At 37.1% G+C, this 22,702-nt stretch overlaps 1 protein-coding gene across 1 annotated transcript in view; it reads left to right on the forward strand.

Annotated features, from left to right (window-relative positions):
• The window catches only part of IFTAP (intraflagellar transport associated protein), a 42,254-nt gene that overhangs the window by 9,596 nt on the left and 9,956 nt on the right, over positions 1–22,702 (forward strand). The window contains exons 2-5 of the mRNA XM_039383929.1: positions 2,280–2,436; positions 16,326–16,483; positions 18,018–18,113; positions 19,059–19,116. Of these exons, the coding sequence (XP_039239863.1) occupies positions 2,334–2,436; positions 16,326–16,483; positions 18,018–18,113; positions 19,059–19,116 (415 nt within the window). The 5' untranslated portion in view covers positions 2,280–2,333. The remainder of the gene's footprint in view (positions 1–2,279; positions 2,437–16,325; positions 16,484–18,017; positions 18,114–19,058; positions 19,117–22,702) is intronic.

Raw genomic sequence — 22,702 nt, forward strand, 5'->3', positions numbered from 1 at the left:
ATGAAATTAAAAATACCAAAACCTTGGTAGGTTGAGATAAGTTTTTGAACACTATTGTACTGTTCATTCTAACCATATGTTCAGTTTCAGGGATAGTAGATGTTCTCCAAATACCATCCTCTGTGCTTGCTTTCATTTAGGGTGATGCTATAGCGCCCTGAGGTTCTTCAAACTAATTGAAAACGGGGGACAGGTAGTTTCAGCTGCCAGTCTCTCCTCTCTATTGTTTGAGTGAATGGCTGTTTTTCTGACAGAACCTAAGCTGTCATTAGGACCTAGCTGATTTTTCTGCTCCATGAGGAGATGGTTCTGTAGACCTCAATAACAGCTGTGCAAGGGAAAATCTGGAGTGAAGTTTCCTAAGTTCTGTAGGAAGTAGAGGCTGCACGGCAGAGTAAGAATTGAGATGTGTAATTTTGGTGCCACCTGATCTGGGTACTCAGTCTCAGGCTGCTGATCCAGTGGTTGTAGAGCATGGCATTCACTGAGAAAACTGTCTCGGCTTGGTTAAGGATACAACTATTCCGCCAAATTGCATATTAATTTTCTAGTTTCCTAGAGCATTTTAGGATGAAGTAATCTCAGCTTTATTGTCAGCCCTCCACTGATCTGTTTTCAAGTCATTTAAACTCCTGGTGCCCCTTTTTTTTTAATCTGTTATTGGGAATAATATTTGTTTGCTTTTCCTCATGGGAGTATTGTTAAGTTTATTTCATTAGTGTTTATAAGGGGCTTGGAGATCCTAGACACCAGATGCCAAAGAAAAACAAAAGTTTGTTATTAACATTTTCTTAATTAAATATATATATATAATTCTACAGTAGCCTTACAAATCACTGTGTTATTTCATATAATAAAATTACCTTAAACAATGATTTTAATAATTTAACCATAATGATGAATAGAAGACATTGCTTCCCTCTCAAACCACTGGAATACATAAATCACTCTGAGAGTCTGGTGAATTATATTCTGCTTGGTCAGTCCACAGAGGGATTAATGCTGATTTGATTTTTGTAAAACATCAGAAAACTTAAACTTTAGGTCATGTGGATATGCGTGTATTTTTATATCTTCAGAACATTAGTCTTCCTTACAAGCACGCAATCCAACAAAATTAGAGTTTTATATTTGAAATTATCCTTCATTTTCCTGCTGGGGTCTGAACAATTCTTTTTAGATCTTATATAACTTTAAAATCATGTTGGCAGCTTTTCCTTAGTGTCGTTGATTTGAAGTTTTGCTGAAGAATTAAGCTTTCATCCTCAAAATCCACTTCTTAATGCTATGTTAAATCAAGAGAGGAAACAGAGGAACACAGGCAAATCAAGCACTTAGTGTATAATGCATTTTTGCATCTTGATCATGTTTATGTATGCAAACTGATCATTTGCATTTTTTATTTATTTAAGTTACTACTCTGTGAGACAGTGTGCCTGTTATGTGTGTCCATGCCCTCTCCTGTGTTTTTCTGTTTACAGTAGTGTGGACCCATGTGTATCAAAAATTAATAGTATAAGTAACTGTTTAGGATCACACAGCTTTTATAAGTAAGGGGCAAGGTTAACTTCAGCAAACTTCACCGTGAGCTCTTTCAGGGCCATCACTTCCTGTAGAGTCTGGTTAAGTGATGAAGATCGGCTGGAAAGCTGTTGCCGTGTGACTCTCAAGTCAGAAAAGCCTCTGTGGGTTTCCCTTAGCTCTCATCATTTGTTCCCTTCTCGAGAGTGGTCCTCCCATGTGGCTGCCCCTTTCCACCATACTCCCCTGTCCTGTGTGTTGTCTCAGCATACACACACATGCCATTGTGATTTAACATGCTGTTCAAAATCTGGGTTAGTGGCTTTGATGGTACAGTGAGCAGTGCATCTGGAGAAGGATGGATTCAGTCCAGGTTTTGAATGTACAGATGTCTCAGTTGTTAAACGCAACATGCTAGTGAGTGTTGTTGCTGTTTCTGCACAGAAGGCAGGGGTTAAAAGACTGAACAACTTAAAATGAGGGAATGAACAGCACTGAGAGAAGATGGCACTTCTGTGACCCATATTACCTGAGGTCTTAAATTCCAGGCATAGATAATTGAAGTTTCTCCCTTTGTACTTAAAATTTCTCTGTCTGCTTGAATTTTTTGGGAACTGTGTAAAGTTCCACTGACAAGATCAAAACTTCACTACGAGGGAAGAAAAATTTGACTTTCTGCTGCCCATCTATGTGAATTAGGGACTCTTCAGTTGATTTGTTTTTTGCCTGCAGATACATATGGCTCTTCTCTTTCTATTGCAGAAGCAGCCTACTAAAGCAAATCCACCTGTTCGACTCTCAAGGTGAGGATCATGGGAGAACAACTGTTAGAGAACAGCATCCTTGATCGATTTATTAATAGCTATGAGCAGTCACATGAAGAGTTTCTAAATACATTCACCTGTCTTTTGAAAGGTATGTAACTTCCCAAATCTCCCCTTAGAAATCACAGACAGAAGGGAAGGTAAAAGGAGAAGCAGTAGTATCTAGTGTTTTTCTGCTTCTTACTTGCTTTGTGACCTTAGGCAAATCCTTGTGATGCTTTTGTTTCTCCGCTCAGCTGTGGGAACCCTAAGGACAACTTTCCTTAGATTGGTTCACAGACTGCTAAGGTAGGTCTGTACTGGTGGGTAACCACGTTTTGCTTGCTTTAGGGTGGTGAGGGAATTATCCTGTGGAAGGATAGATGTTTCATAAGTACATCCTGCACTGTTTTGCTTGAAAAGTTTCCATAAGAGAAGAGCCTAATTAAAATACTTAATAGTATGAGATGGCTGAGATTAGGGGTGTGCAAGACTTTCACAGGTTTACTAACACTAGCCTGCTGTGCTATGCCTGTGTGTTTACCTTCTACAATGTGATTGCCTTCTGGGATTAAACAACTACCTGGAGGGATGAGGGGAGAGCAGTGGATGTTGCCTACCTCAACTTCAGCAAGGCCTTCGACATCATCTCTCACAAAATCCTTGTAGACAAACTCAGGAAGTGTGGATTGGAGGAGTGGGCACTGAGGGGAATTGAGAACTGGCGGAACGGCAGAGCTTAGATGGTCACATTCAGTGACACAGGGTCTAGTTGGAGGCCTGTCACTAATGGTGTCCCCCAGGATACAATACTGGGACCAGTCTTGTTTAACTTATTCATTAATGACTTGGATAAAGGGGCAGATGCCTCCTCAGCAAGTGTACTGACAATACAAAGGTGGGAGGAGTGACTGATAACCCAGAGAGCTGTGTTGCCGTTCAGAAGAACCTTGACAGGTTGGAGAGATGACAGAGCAGAACAAAGGCAAGTGCAGGGTCCTGCATGTGGGAAAGAATAACCCCAAGCACCAGTACAGGCTGGGGGCCAACCTACTGGAAAGCAGCTCTGTGGGGAAAGACCTGGGGGTCCTGGTGGAAAACAAGCTGTCAATGAGTCAGCAGTGTGCTCTTGTGGCCAAGAAAGCCAGTGGTGCACTAAGAAGAGCATTGCCAACAGATTGAGGGGGTGATCCTGTCCCTCTAGTCAGCTCTGGTGAGGCTACATCTGAAGTACTGTGTCCAGTTCTGGACTCCTCAGTGCAAAAGAGGCATGGAGCTCCTGGTGTGGGTCCAGCAAGGGGTGACAGAGATGACTGAGGAACTGGAGCATCTCACTTAGGACAGGCTGAGGGAGCTGGGCCTGTCTAGCATCATGAAGAGATGACTGAGAGGGGACCTCATCAATGTATATAAGTATCTGAAGGGAAGATGTCAAGAAGATGGAACCAGGCTCTTCTCATTGGTGCCAAGCAATAGGATAAGAGGTAATAGGCAGAAACTGATGCACAGGAAGTTCCACCTGAATATGAGGAAGAAGTTCTTTACTGTGCAGGTGACTGAGCACTGGAACAGACTGGCCAGAGAGGTTGTGGTGTCTCCCTCACTGGAGATACTCAGATTCTATCTGGATGCAATCCTGCGGACTGTGCTCTAGGATGACCCTGTTTGAGCAGGGAGGTTGGACCAGATGACCCACTGTGGTCTCTTCCAGCCTAATCCAACTGTATCCATTCTGTGCCGAGCTAATAGGTAACTTGGATGAAGGCACATCAGATTAGATGATTGGGCTGAAAAGGTCTCATGCTCTGCAGATGAAATAAAAGGTGGTGCTTAACCTTGATCTCAGCATTGCTTAATTACAGGATTCGAATTCTGTAGTTCAGGTTTATTTCTTTTAGCCATGTTAAGTCCGGTGCCATAAAAATAAATACAAGCTACTCACAAATCTCTTTACCACCACTTTGCACTAAAAATGATGTTCTCATATTATTGCAGAATCACTGTATTTTTCAATTACATCATGTAGCATGCTCCATTGATTGGCATTCAGAGGTCTGTCCTGTCCTTGTCCTTCAGGCAGAACTAAGTGTCAGTCACAGGCACTGAACAGAAAACCATTGGGGGGGTGTTGAAGCTGCCACAGAAATAATCTTTTGGCAACTTTCTGTCTCTCCTCCCTATAAAAAATAGAAGAGCAAGGAGACACTGGGAAATGAGATAAGAAGATTGAAAATCCAGTTGTGGTCTTCTTATGTATGATTGATACACTGGGGATAGCTGCTGTTGTAGAAGCATGCTGCTTATCATGGTGCTATTTGCAAAAAGCTTCAGCATGTGTTTCAGTCACTTTCATTGTCACTATAGCATTTGCCACTAAAATTGTATAAAAGGTAGAGCTTTACCTGAATCAAATGCTTAGAAATGCAGGTATGATGGTATAAACTAAACAGCTCAGCTTGTTTTCCTCCTACCTTCATTTTCCTTTAAAAATATCCAAGGTGCTAGTTTGCATTATGAACTAATGACCTGCAAAAATTCCACTTAAAGCATAAGGCATTTTAGCATCAGAACAGTGCAAAATATTTTATAAAATATCACATTGTTAGTTTCTTAATTTTGCATTTGAAAAATAGTCATTTGACTTTAACTTTTTTTTTTAAAGCAACTTACCTGGTAATAGAATCCAGAAGTTTTCACTTTGGTATAATGAGATCAGATATTTACTGTGGAGATATATTTGTGGTTACTGTCAGGCAAAAAATCTTACTATTTTCAGATTACCTCTCTAAATTTGGCCTTGATAATGGTATTGACCCCCACACCAAATCTTTGTACAATGAGCATTAATGTGAGAATTTGCAGTTCTGCCTAATTAGATATGGAGATAGCTATTTGTATACACAAATAACCAAGCATAAATATATAGGAGGTCTTTAAAAAAAATCCTTGGAAAACATTGTCATCTGATAGATTTTTTTTTTGTCATAAACACACAAAACTAATTGGATCCCATTGATTTCACAGGGTAACAGATTTATAGAAGGTGATTTTCACTTGCTTATGAATTTGTCCTAGGTCTGTATTTGGGATTGCAAGGATATTTTCCCCAACATCTCCTAAGAATGTGATACCCTAACGATTGTTTAATTTTTCTTCATAAATTACATTTGCACACAGTAAAACTGTAAAGAATATATCTTGATATAAAGACCCAAGCATCCTTGACTGTTCTGGCCTAGCTTAAAAGAACTAAATAGCCTGGAGTGACCTGCTGTGAACACATTAGGATCTTCTACTTAGAGAATAGTTTCATTCTTATAAATATGGGAAAGAGTGTTAATGAATTTTTACATTCCTGACTTCCATTTGACTTTTCATGAATTGCTAATATCCTAATCAAGAAAATCACAGTTTTAGAATGTTTTTTTGGTATCTGAATGCATGACCCTTGACTACTTCCATTCTTCCTTGTGCTATATTTGAAAAGATATTCTCTTAGTTCATATAGAACAAGATCTGGAGTCAAAATAAGTCCTTCTAAAATCTGTATAATAGATATCATGACATGTGTATGGTGTAATTATCACACAGATAAGTTGTAACTTAGTTGGACCATAAAATTATATCTTTGATATGGGAATTTAATCTTCTTGATTAAAATTCCAAAAAATCCCAGTGATTTTGTTCCTTAAATTGTGCTTGCTGCAGTGAGAGAATGAGAGTTCATAGACTAATTGACAAGTAAATCCTATAGTAAGACTTTTACATCTACAGATCTGATGGAACATGGATAAACATACATAAATGTATTTTTAAAAGTCTGACCTCAGCATTTAAAACATATATGCTCCAACAGAACATGACCTATATATCTTGAATACATAATATTTAAAAAGCACTTCCTCCGTAAGTGGAAAATTTTTAACCCTCTTTTTATTGATTCTATAATGGATGGACAGTTGAGGGCTAGGTTAAGATTCTAGTTAAGTCTCTTATTTTTCCTACTCATACCATCCAAAGTGTGCTTTTTGTCATTTGGATAATAACAAGGTGAATAGATAGGTGAAAGGGCTGGTGAATCCTTGGGAATATAATTTAGCAATTAAAGCACAGATTCAGAAAGATGAAATTTTTCATGCTCGCATTTTTCAAGCTTTGCAGAAGTTTTGCATCTGGAAAAAAAAAGACCTCCTCTTGTGGGAAGTCAGAGCAAAGATACTGGTAAGAGGAATAAGTGTTTTAGTTATTTATTTTAATACATTCATTTGTGCTGTTCTTAGAATCCCTAAACCCCCTTATGCTTATGCCAAGTTATATATTTACTTTTGTTAGTTTATTCTTTTAGCTTTGAGTATAAAAATAACCTGAAGATAAAACAGTCAATTGGCTTTTGTCTTGAGATTGCACAACTCCACTATGTTTTTTAAGTACGGAGAAAAATTTTAAGACTGATTTATTGATTGTGCAGTTGAAGAAACCTCAGAAGAGCTGGATTTACAAAAAAATGGATGATTCAGATTTCTGTAGATGTGGTCAATGAGTGGTATCTTCAGAACTACACATTTCCTAGAACAACTTTGGAGAACATCTCATGAAAATACACCCAACCCTACTTTCAAAAAAATTCCCACAGAGTACAAAAGAGTTCAAATCATAGGAAGAGTGTTTGAAATCTGGTGGAGAGAACTATGATGTCCAAAATTAGAAGGCAGCATCTGCTCATTTTTGTAAACTCAGAGGAAGAATGGGAAATTAACTGGAGCATAAAATATCTCATTTGACCATCTGAAAAAAAACTACAGAAAAAAAACCCCAAATCCTCCAGGCTTCAAATTCTTCATCTAGATTTTAAGTTACTCCTCTCCCACTTCTGAAAATACAGGTTTCTGGATCAGTCAGCTGCGTAGAAAAATGCTGCCATTAATAAAATTCTTACCCAAACCCAAGTTTAAATTTGTATTTTTTTCCATAGTCTTGGGCAGTTGACCACTGAAATTAAATTAATTCCATTCCTGCTGTTCATTTTACTCTGTTTCATATACCTCACACTGCCTGGCAGTGCACTGAAGTCCAAGGGCTTTGATCAGACCCATCTAAGCAAACGAAACCTTGGATATAAACTTCATAGCTTCAGTGCTGTTGTTTTGGTGCTTCTATGCCAAACAAACTGTCAAGTGGAGGAAGTTTGAAAGTGACTGACCACTTCCCTGCTTCCAGGTGGCCTGCAAGAGCCATCTTCTGTGTTGTGATCAACATACAGTGAAAGCTGGGAGCTGTATTCAGTTCACAGTCCATTTGATGGTAGCTGTCTGCTGCTTTTTTTCTTTAACCACATTCAGGAAAAACAAAAGCTTTCAACTTCCCGTATAAGTGTCAGTGGAGGCACTTTACAAATGTGAGTCTTCACAGCAGAAAGCATAGCAGAAAACTGTATAAGAAATGACAGTAAATTCACTTTAATTTTAAAAATGGACCAATAGGACAATGCTAACCCCAAGAGAAATTTCAGCCTATGAGTGTATTTTCCAATAAAAGCAACTAGACAGTTCAATAAAACTAATTAAATTAATCTGTCATCCCCACGGAACTTAAACAGGGCATGAAATAGGGGAACAGCGTCAATTCAGAGCTTTTTATTGATGTGTTGTGTTGGAGCATTTGATAGAATTGGTTGGGAGACAAAATTTGCAATTTTCTATTGATCATAAATTCAGTACCTATCTCAGTGTAACCTTTATTCAATATAGTATAAAATCAAACATCATACAGAGCCCCTAAATGTCGGAAAAAACCCAGATGTAGAGATGCAAATGTAATAGATTATTTTTGAAATAATAATGGCTGATCTGTTTTATGGATATTTTTTGTCCTGGTGTTTGCTGTGCAAGATACTTCATTGTATAGACAGAAAAAAAAATATGCATAAAAAAGGGAAATGACTTGTGTTCATTGCACAGTAGCTCACTGGCAGCAACAGATAAGGACAGAGGCACTCAGACTCCTGGAGACTTGGTCAGCCCTTCAATAATAGTGCTTCCCTGATAGCAGTTTTGGTTTTTTTTCTGTGATGTCTTTATTACTAAACAATTTCTAAAGATTGTTTCAGATAAAAGAAAAAAAGCATTTTCATTCTCTTGTATAACTTAGATTTTCTAGAATATAGGAAGGGGAAATATTTTGTGATTTTGCTGTTGATAGCTTGATAGAGGTTCCATCATATAGTGACATATTGGCAGTGATTGAATTCTGTAGTACTATAAAAAGCAGTAACACAGAGTAAACTCTTGCTGTACCTCGTCACCTTGTCTTGAAAGGCATCGAAGTGTGCTAAATGCAGCTGTTGGCTTAGTTTCATGTCATTGCAATGAGATGAGGAAGCTGTCTTTTACAGATGTGGAAATGACACAGAGCAAATAATGTCAGAGATCAGAGCTATATATAGTGACTTAACAGGACAATCAGGAAACAGAAATCAAGTGACTTCGCTTCCAGTTTAGTGCTGAACTCTTTATAGAATTGAGTGCTTTTCTGTGTTCAGTATAAAATCAAATACAATTGCCTAATTTCAAGAAAGTAGGTATTTGCCTTTAAAAAAAGAAACAACCAAAACTAGACCTTTTAAGGATGCTTTAATGTTGTCATTATTATGTCTAAAATCAAGCCTTTTCCTGGACTCTCTGACATTTTATTATTTTGTTCCCACCTGCTATAATCTTTTTATGATATTATTTGTTAAGAAAGGAATAATTTGTATGGAGATGTCAGATGCTTTTAATTATATGCAATTCACTTGTTTCTTACAGCGCTTGTCTACTTGCCTACTAGTGCTGAATTCTTCTAGGATGCAAGTACACAGAAAGTTTTCATAATTGATTCTGCCCTGATTTCTTAGTATATCTCCTGCTCTTTTAAAATGCTACCCACATATGTATTTAATGTAGTTTCCTTGTGCTGAGAATGACTTTAAGCACATTTGTGGTTTCTTTGACTATAAAAAAAATAAAAAAAGCAAGTGTAACAAATGCAGTGCTTATTTAAGAAATAAACTCAAATACATTTTGTTTTTCTTAGCTAAGCTTCAAAGTATGGCTTAGTGTAGCCAAAACTCAGAAGTCTGGAGCTCTTATACATTGAAATAGTATTCTCCAATTAGTTACTGTCTAATTTAAAGCTCTTCTTAAACTGTCCCTGAAATGGAATTTATGAAATATAGCAGTATTTTCATTCTGCAAAATACAGTGTAGATTTTCTGAAGCTATTGGAAGCAGGCCTACCTTTATCAACTGGAAAAAATGTTATAGCTTTTATATCCTGATACTGTCTCAAATTATAGTTACAAAATACTATCAGTTGTACAGCCTCTGCCTTTACAAAGCTGTGCTTTTCCCCCTACCACATAAACACTCTTTATTGTTAGAACTAGAAATCTGCTCTAGTATGTTGGCATTGCTTGGTGGTGATAGATATCACTTGATCCCTGGTGTATACTAAGAGGTGTAGCTCCCTTAATAGGACTGTACTGGTTAATATCCACTGAGGATCTGTTCTAGTGTTTCTCTCATGGTTTTCTGAATTCTTTTTAAGATTATTTTTCATCTTCCTCTGTTGGAAGAAGCGGGATTTTGCTCATGAAGGCTACTGAAATTATCAAGTAACTGACTACATTAGTGTTCAAATGGAGAAGGTATCCGGCAAAAACACTGTTGAACTGTGGAAGAATCATACTTATTTTTAAATGATCAGTTGGTGTGAATGCGGTATAAACAAGAAATATTGCCCCTTTTCTAACACTGAGACTATTTAAAGCACAACAGAGACATAGATATTGATACAGATAAACACTATATAAAACCAGAACATAGGTTCCATTTAGTAAAACGGGAGAGAGACTGATACAGTAAAAGAACAGTTAAACTTTTGAAAATTAGGAGTTCAGTTGGTTTTAGAGAAGTATTACTATAGTACGTTAAGTTAGAGAGGCATGTGAGCATGGCTGAAATATACTTGAGAGTAGCAGTCATTCATCTTTCCCCTGAAGGAGCACACACAAGAAAAGTCCTTTCCTAACTGATTTTTAAACATAGTAAGTATTCAAAAATAACAACCAAAAGTAACAATTGGGACCCTTTTAGATGAGAAATAGTCCCACTGAAATTATTTGTCCCACTCCATGGACTTATCCTAGCTGAGGACATGGTGTAGTGAGATATCCTTAAAAATTGGCATAATTTAGAATAAAATTCAAGACCATATTACTGATTATAGTAAAAATAACCTTTTTTGAAGGAAAAAAACCTAAACAATACTTTCTGGGAATTATTTGTTATTTAATTTGTTATTTAATCAGGATAAGATCAAAGAGCTTAGACAAAAAGGCTGCACCAGCTGAATTTTTGTGCTACAAACATTAACTTGCACACTTAGGCAAGTATTTTAGTCAAGTTATTTTCTTTGCTGTATAGATCAAGTTTGACAGAGGAGTTCTGCTTCCTCAGTGCTACTGTGAGATCACTGTCATTGAAATTAGTGAGGATTTTGGTGGAGTAAGATTGGAATGGGATTTACAGGAATGCAGGTAGTTAGGGGATAGCCAATTCAAGTGCTGAGGGTGGACAGATATGACACAGTATCTATAATGCATTGCCTGCTTCTTTGGGTGGCAGCAGGAGGCTGTGCCCTAAGACTCTTAAAACAGGACTATGTGATGAAATTTAGGTGCCTGAATTGCCCATGAATTGCTCTTACTTATGGACAGACATATAGAACCCTAATACTGAAATCCTCCAGGTTCTTACTGTATGGGATACTTCGAGTTTTTGGGATGAAAACTTGGACAAACTGCATTGATTTACAGAGATTTATGCATATAAATACACAGAAACAGTAAGATATCTGGAGAACGTAGAATGGCTTTTTTAGGCTAAGTAACTTCAAAACACTTTGTTCTATTCTCAGCAGGAGAACATACAAGCAGAGGGAGGCTGGAAGTTTTGGTTGGATTACTGCAGAAAATCTGGGGGCTGCTTTGACTGTGTTATCAAAAATTGATAGAAGGCTTTAAAAATTATCTTCCCAGCAAATTGGATTTTAAGCCTTGAAATTTCGGTTTTTTACCTCTTACAGCTTGTCTTTTAGGGTAGATGGACTCAGCGCGGTACAACAGTTTACATAGTTACAAATAGGTAAATACAGGTACTTCTACAGTATTTTACCACCTTGAGAACATGTCAAAGTGATATTTTATGGAAACATTTCAGTGACAGTCTTTGTTCTTGTTTTAAAATGTGCTTGTTTGCTGATGATGGGTTTGAAGAATGGAGATAGTGAATGAACATGAAATTTGTACTTGTGACCTCTGTTCAAGACAGTTATTATGCTACTCTGATTAAAATTGTTGTTTGTTCAGGAGTCCTGTACAAAGTCACTGTAGTATTTGAATCCCAGGTTTTTCATCAAAGCATAACTTGGAAAGGATTTAAGGGATTCACAGGCCTTCTGCTGGCCCTCAGTCCAGGATTTGAAGATAAAAAAGTAAGTTGGAACTTATAGTAGTAGCTTTCCTGTATGTTTTTTTTTGTTGTTGTTTTATAGTTAAGGGGTCTGTTTATAATTCTCAGCCAGTTTTTGTTTTTGGAATGAATTAATCCAATTGAAAAAAAGGTGGGAAATATTTAGTAGTTTGTATTGTTTTGTGCAGTGTGTTATCCCAAGCCAGATTTTCTATATTATGTTACTGATTGCTCTGTCTGGTCTGGTTTTGACATGTTTCAGACCATGAGACTTTTATCATTCTTCTGGGACTACTATGTCATCTAACAGATTACACTGACAGTAAGTTTTTCCTGATAATACAGGTAGCTCTCTTCTCTGCTTTTGTGATAAGTGAATCCAATATTCTTTGAAAGATGTGAGTGATCAGTGGACATTTTCAAAAGATTCCCTTCCAAATTGGAAGACAATTTTAAGCAATATCGAGGATAGATAGCAGGAGAGAAAATAATTTATCAAGCTTCATATACTTTCTGATACAAACATGTTTCTGAAGTGTTCACCATACTCTTTGGTGACACTCCATTATGATGGATACTTCTCTTGAGAGACTCAGATATACTTTTCTAGAGACCTAAGTTGGCTTCTTACTTCATTTTTAAGGTACAGACAGTAAATTGTCTAAAAAGTGAGACAAAATCTGTCTGCAGGATGAATATGTGAATCTTTCCATCATTTCAACTTTCTTCCTCTGCTACATTCTGTTGTGTTTGTATCCCTTATTTTTGATTTAAGTCACATGTTGTGAAGGCCGGTGTTCTACAAAAGGATCTTGGCAGGTTGAGAGCTGTGACTGTGAATAATGAGTCAATTATCACTTAGTCAGGGGAAAGGCAGAGTGATTTGCTTGCTGGCTTGAATGTGATCCTTCCTTTTTCCCCTTTTTCAGAAACAGGAACAGAAATGGTTGAAATTCAGAACACTAGCAAAGAAATACACGTGTGATATTTGTCTGCTACTACAGATTGTAGTTTCCTTAACTTTATAATAACTTATGTGTGTTGTTTTTAATAATATTTTGTAAGATCATGACTGTTATCTGTTTCAAGGGAGCCAGTTAAGTGATACATGCATTGGGAAGCTGTAGGTGTAGGTAATTACTTTGGACATCTGAAGGTGGATCTCACTGGTCCTGAGGCACCGTGCTTGAGGCTAGCAACATAATGTTTAATTTACCTTCCCCCCTTTAATTTATATGGCATGGCCTCATTATGCTCATGGTTGCATAGTTGATATTCTGTCTGCAGACTTGCTTTTAACAACTGCTTTGGGTTGCTTAGGCATTTTTTTTCTGAATTTTTCTTCACTTGCGGTCATTAATCTAGTATCACATTGCAGTTGGAATGTTTCATCAAAAGTAATGTTTAATATTCTGTAACCCAATAACTCTGCAATGGTCTTAACCAGAAAAAGGTTTCTGACAAAAGTTTATGACTGATCTCTTCGGAAAAGGGATAATGCTTCTAGCTGTAGTCTGGGAGTTGGTAAATGGCACATAAAGACTATGAATGCACTTGATTTCTTACCAGCTCATTTAATCTATCTAGCTTTTTAGCTGTGACAATAGCTCAGCTGTCCAGAAAATATATAACCTAATAAAGGAAGTTTGTCAGCTCATATGTACTGCCTAATTATAACTGCCCAACTATGTGTCATAGGTCTTTTGATGCTAAAAATGATATTTTTCTTTGGAAAATTCAGAACCTGTATTTTGAAGAAGAATGATCTGATTTATATCCCAGAAGAATGACCACAGTGGTATCCAAAATAAGCACAGGCTAGTACAGGAATATCATGTTTGTTTAGAGTCTGTCATCTGTATGAATTATGTTGCTGATCATTCCAGTGATGATTTCTTTTGTCTCTCTGTTGGTCTGGCTGACAAAATTGTATGGCTTCTGGAAGCTTTTTATCACTTCTCATACATAAATGCTCCTGGTGTGGACAGGGAGGATACTGGGTCCTCAGTCCCTCGTTACTCTATAGGTCTGCAGATGTTTGGCTGCAGTAATTCACCAATATACACTTACCTTAAAATACACTAATATCCTTTCGTGTCTTGTCAGTCTTTAAGATAAAACTTGCAAGTTCTTTGTATAAAACAGGATGTCCATCCATGCTTTACTACTACAGTAACAAAAACTTGAAGCTTTTTGAGATAGCCATCTAGTTCTTCCTATGAAGTAGGGTGACTGTAAAAGTCTCTTCAAATAGTGGGTAATGATTTTAGCAGTCAAGAATTTAGAAGAGGGTTTCTTGTCTAATGCTGCTTCATTTCCATGGCTTGAAAAAGAGAGTGTGTAGGAGGAAGAGATTGCTCATATGTACTGCTGTATCCAAATATTGTTTTAGGAAAGTACTTGCTAAAAAAGTGGGGAGAAGCCACATGTCACAGAGTCCTGGGATTTATTCAGAGAATCCATCTGTGATGTGAACATTAAAATCTGTTTGCTAGGTTGCTCTGGTCTGGTGCAATTTTCTTTCTATGAACCTTACTTTATATAAGAGTGTGGACTTCAGGTTATACCCAGTCTGCCAGTCCTTTCTGTGTGTCACAATAACGGCAGCACAGAGCTGTCCCAGGGTATTAAGAATTCTGCCGTATGGCTCAGTGTAGTAACCCCAAGGGCATCATTAGTACTCTCCACAAGAATTACTTCAATGCTTGTAACATATAATTATGCTTTAGAAATGCACTACAGTGTTTCTTGTTGTTGCAAAGCGGATTTTTTAAACTAAACCCAAAAAACTTCATTGAATGAGCATTTTGTTTTTCATTAAGAGAATATGGTGTGAAGTTTTTTTGAACTGATTGTCCTGTAGCTGCTTCATATTTGATAATGGGACTTTTAAAAGAAAAAGTACTGCTTTTTTATTTTTGCCATGATTACTATATTTTTTGCCATGTTGAAGGGAAAAAACCCAACTATACAGCATGGATTTGGAAATCCATACATCCATGCACATACTTGTCTGTAAGCAGCTCCTAGATCCAGTCAGTACTGTTGACATTTCATTTGATGATCACCTAGATGTAGCCTAAGTCTTTGTGCCTTGGGGCCCTGGCTGGTTGGACAGTCAGAAGCTCTTATAGTTGTCTTAACTTTGCTGTTGTTGTCCAAGGAGTTGTTAAAGGTCTGAAAGATGTCAAAAATTATCATTGAAATACTCAGTTCTGTTTCTGAATACTTCCTTATTTTCAATGAGGGCTCAATTAGCCACTGTTGATGTATAAAATAAGCCCAAGAGAAGTTATTCTGATCTTCTGTAAATACACTGTCAAAACATTTTTCCAGTCTGTCTTTCAAGACCAAAGGAATTTCTTAAGGGAACAAACCCTGCTTGAACATCTATATTTGTTCTTTAATTTCTGGGCCTAAACTTTTGGCAATGAAGTATCACTGGCATACTGCTGTTTGTTAGTCTGATCCCAATAAAAAAGTATTTAGTTGCAAAATTTTCCCCTCAGATTGCTGAGCATTCTATAGCTGTTAAACACTGAAAGCAACACTGTGTAAAGAAATGAGGTGTTTTACTAACTAAAGACACAGGAGTTGAATTATAGGACCTGTCAGTTCATCTCATCACACAGCTCTGGACTGGTGGAGGAGTGGTGGAGGTTCTAGTGGTGGTGTCCGTGGACACCCAGGAGCTCTGTGAATGCTGACCCTGGACCAGCCAGTATCAGTACCAGCTCTGAGAAGAACTGCCAAAGCTCACTTCTGTGCTAGACAACATGGCATTTGTTTTAGTGGTTGTGAGGTTCACATGTGAACCAAGATACTGATGTAGAAAGTGTAAGAATTACTCCATTTGTGGCCCAGATCATCTCTGTACTGTGATCAACATCAGAGCTCTTTCTTGTGCTTGGTCAGAAGATACATCATTGATTAGTTATCTCCTTGACAAGTCAAGTGATTTTGTAAGCACAGATCCCATGTAAGCATCATTGATGGACTTTTACAATTAGAGATATAAGTGTTGGGAGTGCAGTTGCCATTGGACTGGTGTATAGTAGCGTCTCAAAGAAGAGACTCTTCATATATATTGGTGTTTACAGTGTCAGATGAAGACATGGGCACACATGTTGTGTGCCATTTTGTCCAGAATTGAGAGAGAATTTAAGTAAAGTTTTAGAAAAAAAGCTAAGGTATAATTCTACTGTCTTGCTTTTTTGGGTATTTCAGCTCTTGGTTGGTTTTATAAATTTTTCTGTACATTGCATAAGCTTTTGAGAGAATTAAGTCTTCAGTATGGAGGAATATGCACTTGAATATTCGGTTTTATGATAAGGGCTGCAAAATACTTGTTTATGTTGCACATGGAAGCTCTGAGCATGAGAGGAAAAGTGAATGTGCAAAATAAGTCAATATTAGATCTAAGGAAATACATGTTTTTCTTTTTCTTGGGTAGTGCTTTATGTTATCTGACCTGGTGTGATTCTCCTTGCAGAGAAAGAGGAGAAGACAATTCAAGGAAATAAAGTGGACTACTTAAGAAAAATATTTTCTACTTCTGAATTATCAAACAGAAATAAACAGAATGGCTCACCTGAAAGAAGCAAAGAAATGTGGGTATCTCTTCCATCACAGATGCCAAATGAGAATAAGGTAAGGAGTTACAACTGTCCAAGTGCACAGGCACCACATTCAAAGAGATGAAAATATGAAGAGATACACTGTTCAAATGTTAGAGGCTAGTGGTATTTATCTGATTCGAGGCAAATATTTAAAATACTATGTAAGTGTTTAATGCTTAGAGAGGCACCTGCAGGGATCGTGTTTGGCAGTGGCATTTGCCTTGCTGAAGAGCTGCCATAATCCGACTATTAAATAAGGTGCCCTGCAATGAGCCATGTGATGCTTTTGCCGAAGACTGCAGTTAGCAGTAGAGGTTGGCAAAAAGGAAAAGAAATCTTGAGAGTATGGATGCCAGCACCTAGAGATTTATTTTGTTTCTTGTAGATTTTAGGAAGTATGGAGTTCTGTGTTACCGAAGCTGGATTACTTCAGGTGCCTGAAGTAATGCCTAAGTAAACAGTAGGCAGGCCAGAGGCATTTTTAGTCTTCTGAAACATATGAGATTAGGGATTTAACGTGTAGAGACAGGAAAACAACAGACATCTTCTGGAGAGAGTGAGATGGAAATCTGAGTCAACTTGTTAAGAACTTCTGCCCTCCTACCTGAACAAAGTGACAAAGCTGGGATCTAGTCTGTACTCAAAATTTCCCTTCATTAAAGTTTTTATTAAAATAGAAGTAGCAGGTCCTTTTGTGCAATACACAGAGCAACACACTTAGGGGTCTTCAAATGGTGGGCCTGCCAGGCCTCAGTCAGAGCACAAAATGCCATTTTCCTCCCCACTAGGACTATTCCACTTGAGGTGGAATCAAGCAAGGCTTTTAAAACAATCACATTCTGTCAGTTAATTGTGTAATAATAATGACAAGATTCTTTTTAACATTTTTTTTTGTGAAGAATAGTGTTGCTTCATTGGGATAGTCTGTCTTTCTCTTGAATTGTCTTTCTGCCCCATAAAGCAATGTGTGAATTCCAGTATCCTTTTTCTAATAGAACATCTTAATGCTTGTCTTTGTATCTAAGGAAAAAAGCTTCAGACATGGCTGCACATTTTTGCCACATTTGCAGTTTAAGAAACAAATACAATGATAGTAGAATGCATTAGAAAAATTGCTAGTGTAGTAGCAGGAGGAGGCTGTAATGGGGTAAATTGACCACTGTGATCTTTAAGCCTGCCCTGAGGAAAGGAAAGAGGGGAAAAAACTGCTATTGGAAACAGTGCTACTCCTCTAAATGCTGCTTTTTAGGCATGTTATGGTTACTTGCATTGTTGTTCCAATTGATTCAGTCTGGTCCTGTGTAGGTTTTCAGGGAAATACCTGCATCCGTTTTATTTTCAAAAGCATTGCATTCACTTCTTAAAAATTTTTATATACAACATATATAAAGCTGTCTGAACACAATCCTGAGTAATGTGTTCTAGGGGACACTGCTTGAGTAGGGAAGTTAGACAAGATGACCTCCAGTGGTCCCTTCCAACCTTACCTATTCTGTGATTCTGTGAACTGTATGTGTAAATCAGTACAAGCTTTGACTTACTTTGGTTTTGGTTTGTGCATGTAGGTATTTCTGCCTATCTACCTGCAGACAATGATGAATGAGAGATGGAAAGCTGGTAGATCAGAGGGAAAGAATCTCAGTCTGTCTGAAAGAGTGAAGGTGGGGTTTTCTTTGATTTTTTTCAGAGTGGAGATTATGATCAGAACATGACTGATTTTTGCTTTATTAACTTATAAATTACTTGCCATTTGTTGATGTATTTATTTCCCATCTGTGGGAAAGAACAATGAGAGAAATCCAAAAATTTTTCAAATATTAGTGAGTATGTACTTTTAGAGTGTAAAGGTTATGTAACTCTTGATGAGAATGTTGTCAAACCAGGTTGGAAAAAGTTATCAAAGAGCATTTCTAAATACTTCATAGAAACACAGCAGACAACTCAGTGCATATAGTAAATCCTCCATGGTAACACTACTTACATATAGGCTGGCAAAGGCCTTTCACCCTGTGTGTCTATTCAAAGTGATACTTGAAATGACAAATGCCTTTTCTTGTGGTACCTTTTAGATGGTTTAGCCTGTTTTCAAGGAACATCAGTCTAAAAAAACAGTAGAGCAATGTCCCAGATGAAATACTAGAAACTTAATTATTCTTAGCTTTTTTACTTCCCAATCAGTTCACCATTAATGTCAAAACAGAAGGATCAAGCTCTAGTTTGCCTACAGTGTGTACTGTCTCTGTGCCATATGATGTGAACTTGCAAAATTGCATAGTAACTTATCATTTATCTTTTTCCTTTGAAAATATTTTACTTCTCCATCTTTCCACTGAGTTCCTGAAAAAGTTGCTGTAGAGCTTGAGCTTCTTTCCCATCACTTACATTGATATGCGGCAATTTTGGCAGCAATTCTTTGCCTATACCTAAAAGTATTTCCTTTGGTTTACACATTTCAAAGAAAATACATATTCTTTCTTAGAAAAATGCAGGGGAGAATAGAGAAGATGAAGCAGACAATTTAGTGCGTTTTTGCTTTGCTCTAGGTTGTACTAAAAGGAATGGAATTAATACATTTTAATCTATTTTGGAATTTGGGTTTTTTACAGCAAGTGGACAAGTACTTAGATTGGGAAGATATAGACTCAGATGAAGAGACATGCAGTGGTAGGTTTCCTCTCTCCATATTCACTGTCATTTTCTGTCTTTGAATGCAAGTGTATGAACATGATTAAAGAGTATGAACATGAACATGTTTCTTTGAATGCAAGAGTATGAACATTAATTAAAGAACTGTGTCTTCTCTAAAAGCGATGATATTCCTCAGTTCTTCTATTGCCAGAAAATTCCCCACATTGCCCCAATTCCCCAAATTAAAGTACTCATTTCCTCACTCTTAAGAGGTAATGAGAAAATAAATAAAAAGGAATATTTATTAAACTGTGTCCTTGTGAACAGTTATTTTTGTCAAGATTTTTAGAAGTGCAGAGCACTTCTTGTTAGCAACATTTCTGCATTTTTCTGCACTTCTGTTTTGTATTGAAATTATTTTGATTAAAGAAGATTTTTACACAGCGTTTGGGTGCTAAGAGACAGTTCTGTAAAGTGGAAGTATTTAATGAAAATGTTGTCCCTACCTATTAAAATGATTCCATCCTGGGCTTAAAATAGTTGAGACTAACTTTGAATTCACAGTGAAGTTCTTTAAGAGTTCCAATTATGAGCATTTTGAGTTGTGTTGAATTGTTGAATATGTCTATAATAATTTTAACTCTCCCACCTCTGAAAAATAAATGAAATGTTAATGTCTATAGTTGTTTGTCTATCATTAGTCCTTGTGTGTTTTTTATTGCCACCAGAATTGATACTCTTTTGTGTTTAAATTAATTTTCCTCATCTATACGTGTGATTGTGTAAAGAAACCAAGCCACACAGATTAAGGGATTTGCCTGAGGTCACTGACAGAAGCTGCTACCGAGCAGGACTTTGATCCTTGGTTTCTTACTCGTTGCCGTTTGATTGGTCTGTCCACTCTTACAGTAAAGATTTGATTAGTCTTTCTGTATATGCAGAATTCCTATGAAGTCAGAGGGCTTAGAGACTTCTAGTTTCTCATAAGAGAATAATAAACCTAATAAACATAAGTCAAGTTTACGGCAAATATTCTTACTTCAACCTGGACATTTCAGAAAGGAGGTAGGAAGACAGCAGTGCTGTATCAGGTACAGACATCAAAGATTTCTCTTGAGTGCAGTGCTCATATGTGCCCGTTTTTCCCTTCATAGACCATTGTTCTGTGTTTATGCCTTAAATTCTAGTAATATCTGTTAAAAAGACCCTGGAGCTTACTGGTGTAAGCATAAAAAATTCACTTGTGTCATAATGAAATGATAATTGTCTATATCTAGTTCATTAAAGTATGGTTAGATATTGCGAGTTCCAAACAGGCCCCAAATTGATTGCTGAGAATTAAGCTCAACACTAAAATACTGAGTGGAACTGTGAGGAAAGAAGAGCTCTGCTAGTGCTTGGGGTTAGCTCGTCACATTCGGAATGATGACAGACCTTGCCTTTATCCAGCTTTTGGGTCATTTCTGTGTATTTGTGTGTGTGCAAGAGTAAATATCAATCACATACGTTTAGAAACCCCTAGTAAAACACACTTCATTTGAGGCAGACTTGCCTTAGTGCAAAAAGAAACTGTATCAACAAGACTCATCACAACGTTAAGCATTTAGATTGCATTTTACAGCATGGAAACACTGCTGAGCCAGAAACTTATTATTCCTTTTAAACTCTGTAAGGAAAGCGAACAGCATCGAAATTTATACCTGGGAAACGCACAGCCTGAATTTTGCCTGGGGCTTCTTCAGTGGAGATCATTGTTAAGTCAGGGTAAAAAATTTCCCCTTGACTCCTACGTGCAGAAAATAGCACTTATAGCTTGATGGTTGTCTTACATGTCAAAATCCACTTGAAAGGCTTCATAATAAGAGAGGTAAAATTAGAAGCCATAGCAACAAAATGCAATTTAAAATATAAAATGGTGTCACTTCTATTGTTTGCAATAATAAAGTAATCTAAAATAATATCCCTATTGACCACCTTAATAAGGATTAATTCTGAAGAATTCTAGTTAGTTTATAAATGAGGCAAAGTGTGACACAAATTTGAAAGACATTCTTTTGTTGGCATTTGTAAATGCTGCCACCTATATGTCAGAACAAATGATTGATTTAAGACTTCATATTGACAAAACAAGCTAAAAATATTGTATCTTTTTTTACACAGTAAAAAATATCATACCTTGCTAGTGTAATTGCCACAAGCTTTTATCTCTGTGCTTCATTTAGCTGTAAAGGGCAGATCAGTTAGCTAAGTTAGCAACTGTACATTAATATAATAAATATTCGCACCTAGGGGCAAGTGGCTCAAAGTTGACAAGTGTGAAAAGCATGATAGAAAATAGGTGTTAAAATATCTCATATAAACTAGTGCTTTTTGGGAAATGTCCTGGAAGAGTCATTCTAGTGTTTTTTTTTCTTTTTCTGATGTATTTTGCAAAGTTCAATGTCTTTTAAGGTGTGAATGCATGCAGCTGCTTCTTACAAATAAAAAACAGCCCATGGAGTTGGCCAATATGCAAATTCATTGTGGCTGTTTTTCTTTGACATCACTGGGCTGAAAGCCTGAAACCAGGGCAATGCTTTGCATTGTGGGACTTTGGCACAGTAAACCATGATTGGCAAAGTAAAATTGTTGCCCTAAACTATAAACCATAACTTTAATGCTTTGTGTAGAGACAGCGTGTGTATGGTGAACTGTTTAATCGCTCTTTCTGACTGCATTTAATCTGTAACTGTAAGTTGCTTAAGGCAACAATAGAGATGATCAGGCTTTCTCCAGGGATAGATGGAGAATACCTAGTGCTTGTGTTGCCCTGTGTTTGATCAACAGAATTCCTTTCCAGCTCTGGTTACAAATCTCTTGCTTCAGGGCTTGAAGGGTAGTTAGGTAATAATAGGTAATATTTGTATAAAGTACAAAATATGTAAAAAGCATATCTAGTGACCTGGAGTGTGCTATTTTTTAAATACAAGAGAAAATTAAAATTAAATTAATTAAAATTACAACAGGACTAATTAAATATATGGTTGAGACTATATAGGCAAGGATGGCAGTCTCATCCTAGTCCAGCTTGGAACACTGAGTTACTGCAAATTTATCTTTTCAAGGTCCTGGTTGTCTGTAACCCTACAGAGGCTGAGGAGAACCCAATTGACTCAGTTACTTTGAAGCTGAGGCGAAGCATAACTATTGATTAATTAAATAATTCTTTAGGCAAATTATATCAATATCTGTTATTTTTCATAATCTGTGCCTTTTTCATTTATATTTTGAGTCTATGCTTACCTCCAGAAAAGTCAGATTGAGGAAGAGGATTCAGAGTTAAATTAGGTGGATTTTTCTAAGTACGGGGCTCCCCCCAGCTGGTGAATCCCTTTCTTGTTTTTCTCCTCCAGTCTCTGCAATCCATTTAGCACTGCCTTGAGATGATTTCACACTCGGCAGCTCTTTGGGACTAACAGCCTGAAGCATGAGAATCAGAGGAGACTGCAAAATTTAGCTTTTAAGCTTTTTTTGTTATCATTGCCTCCCTTCTCAGCTCCCCATCAGCAGCATTTTTGTGAAATGTAGTGTCTGAAAGTGGTAAAATCTGTGTCAGTGCATATATATTTGGGCATTATTTGGC

Source organism: Pipra filicauda, unplaced genomic scaffold (genome assembly GCF_003945595.2).
Source record: "Pipra filicauda isolate LSUMZ 115617 unplaced genomic scaffold, ASM394559v2 scaffold32_size4067784_pilon, whole genome shotgun sequence".
Classification (NCBI taxonomy): domain Eukaryota; kingdom Metazoa; phylum Chordata; class Aves; order Passeriformes; family Pipridae; genus Pipra; species Pipra filicauda.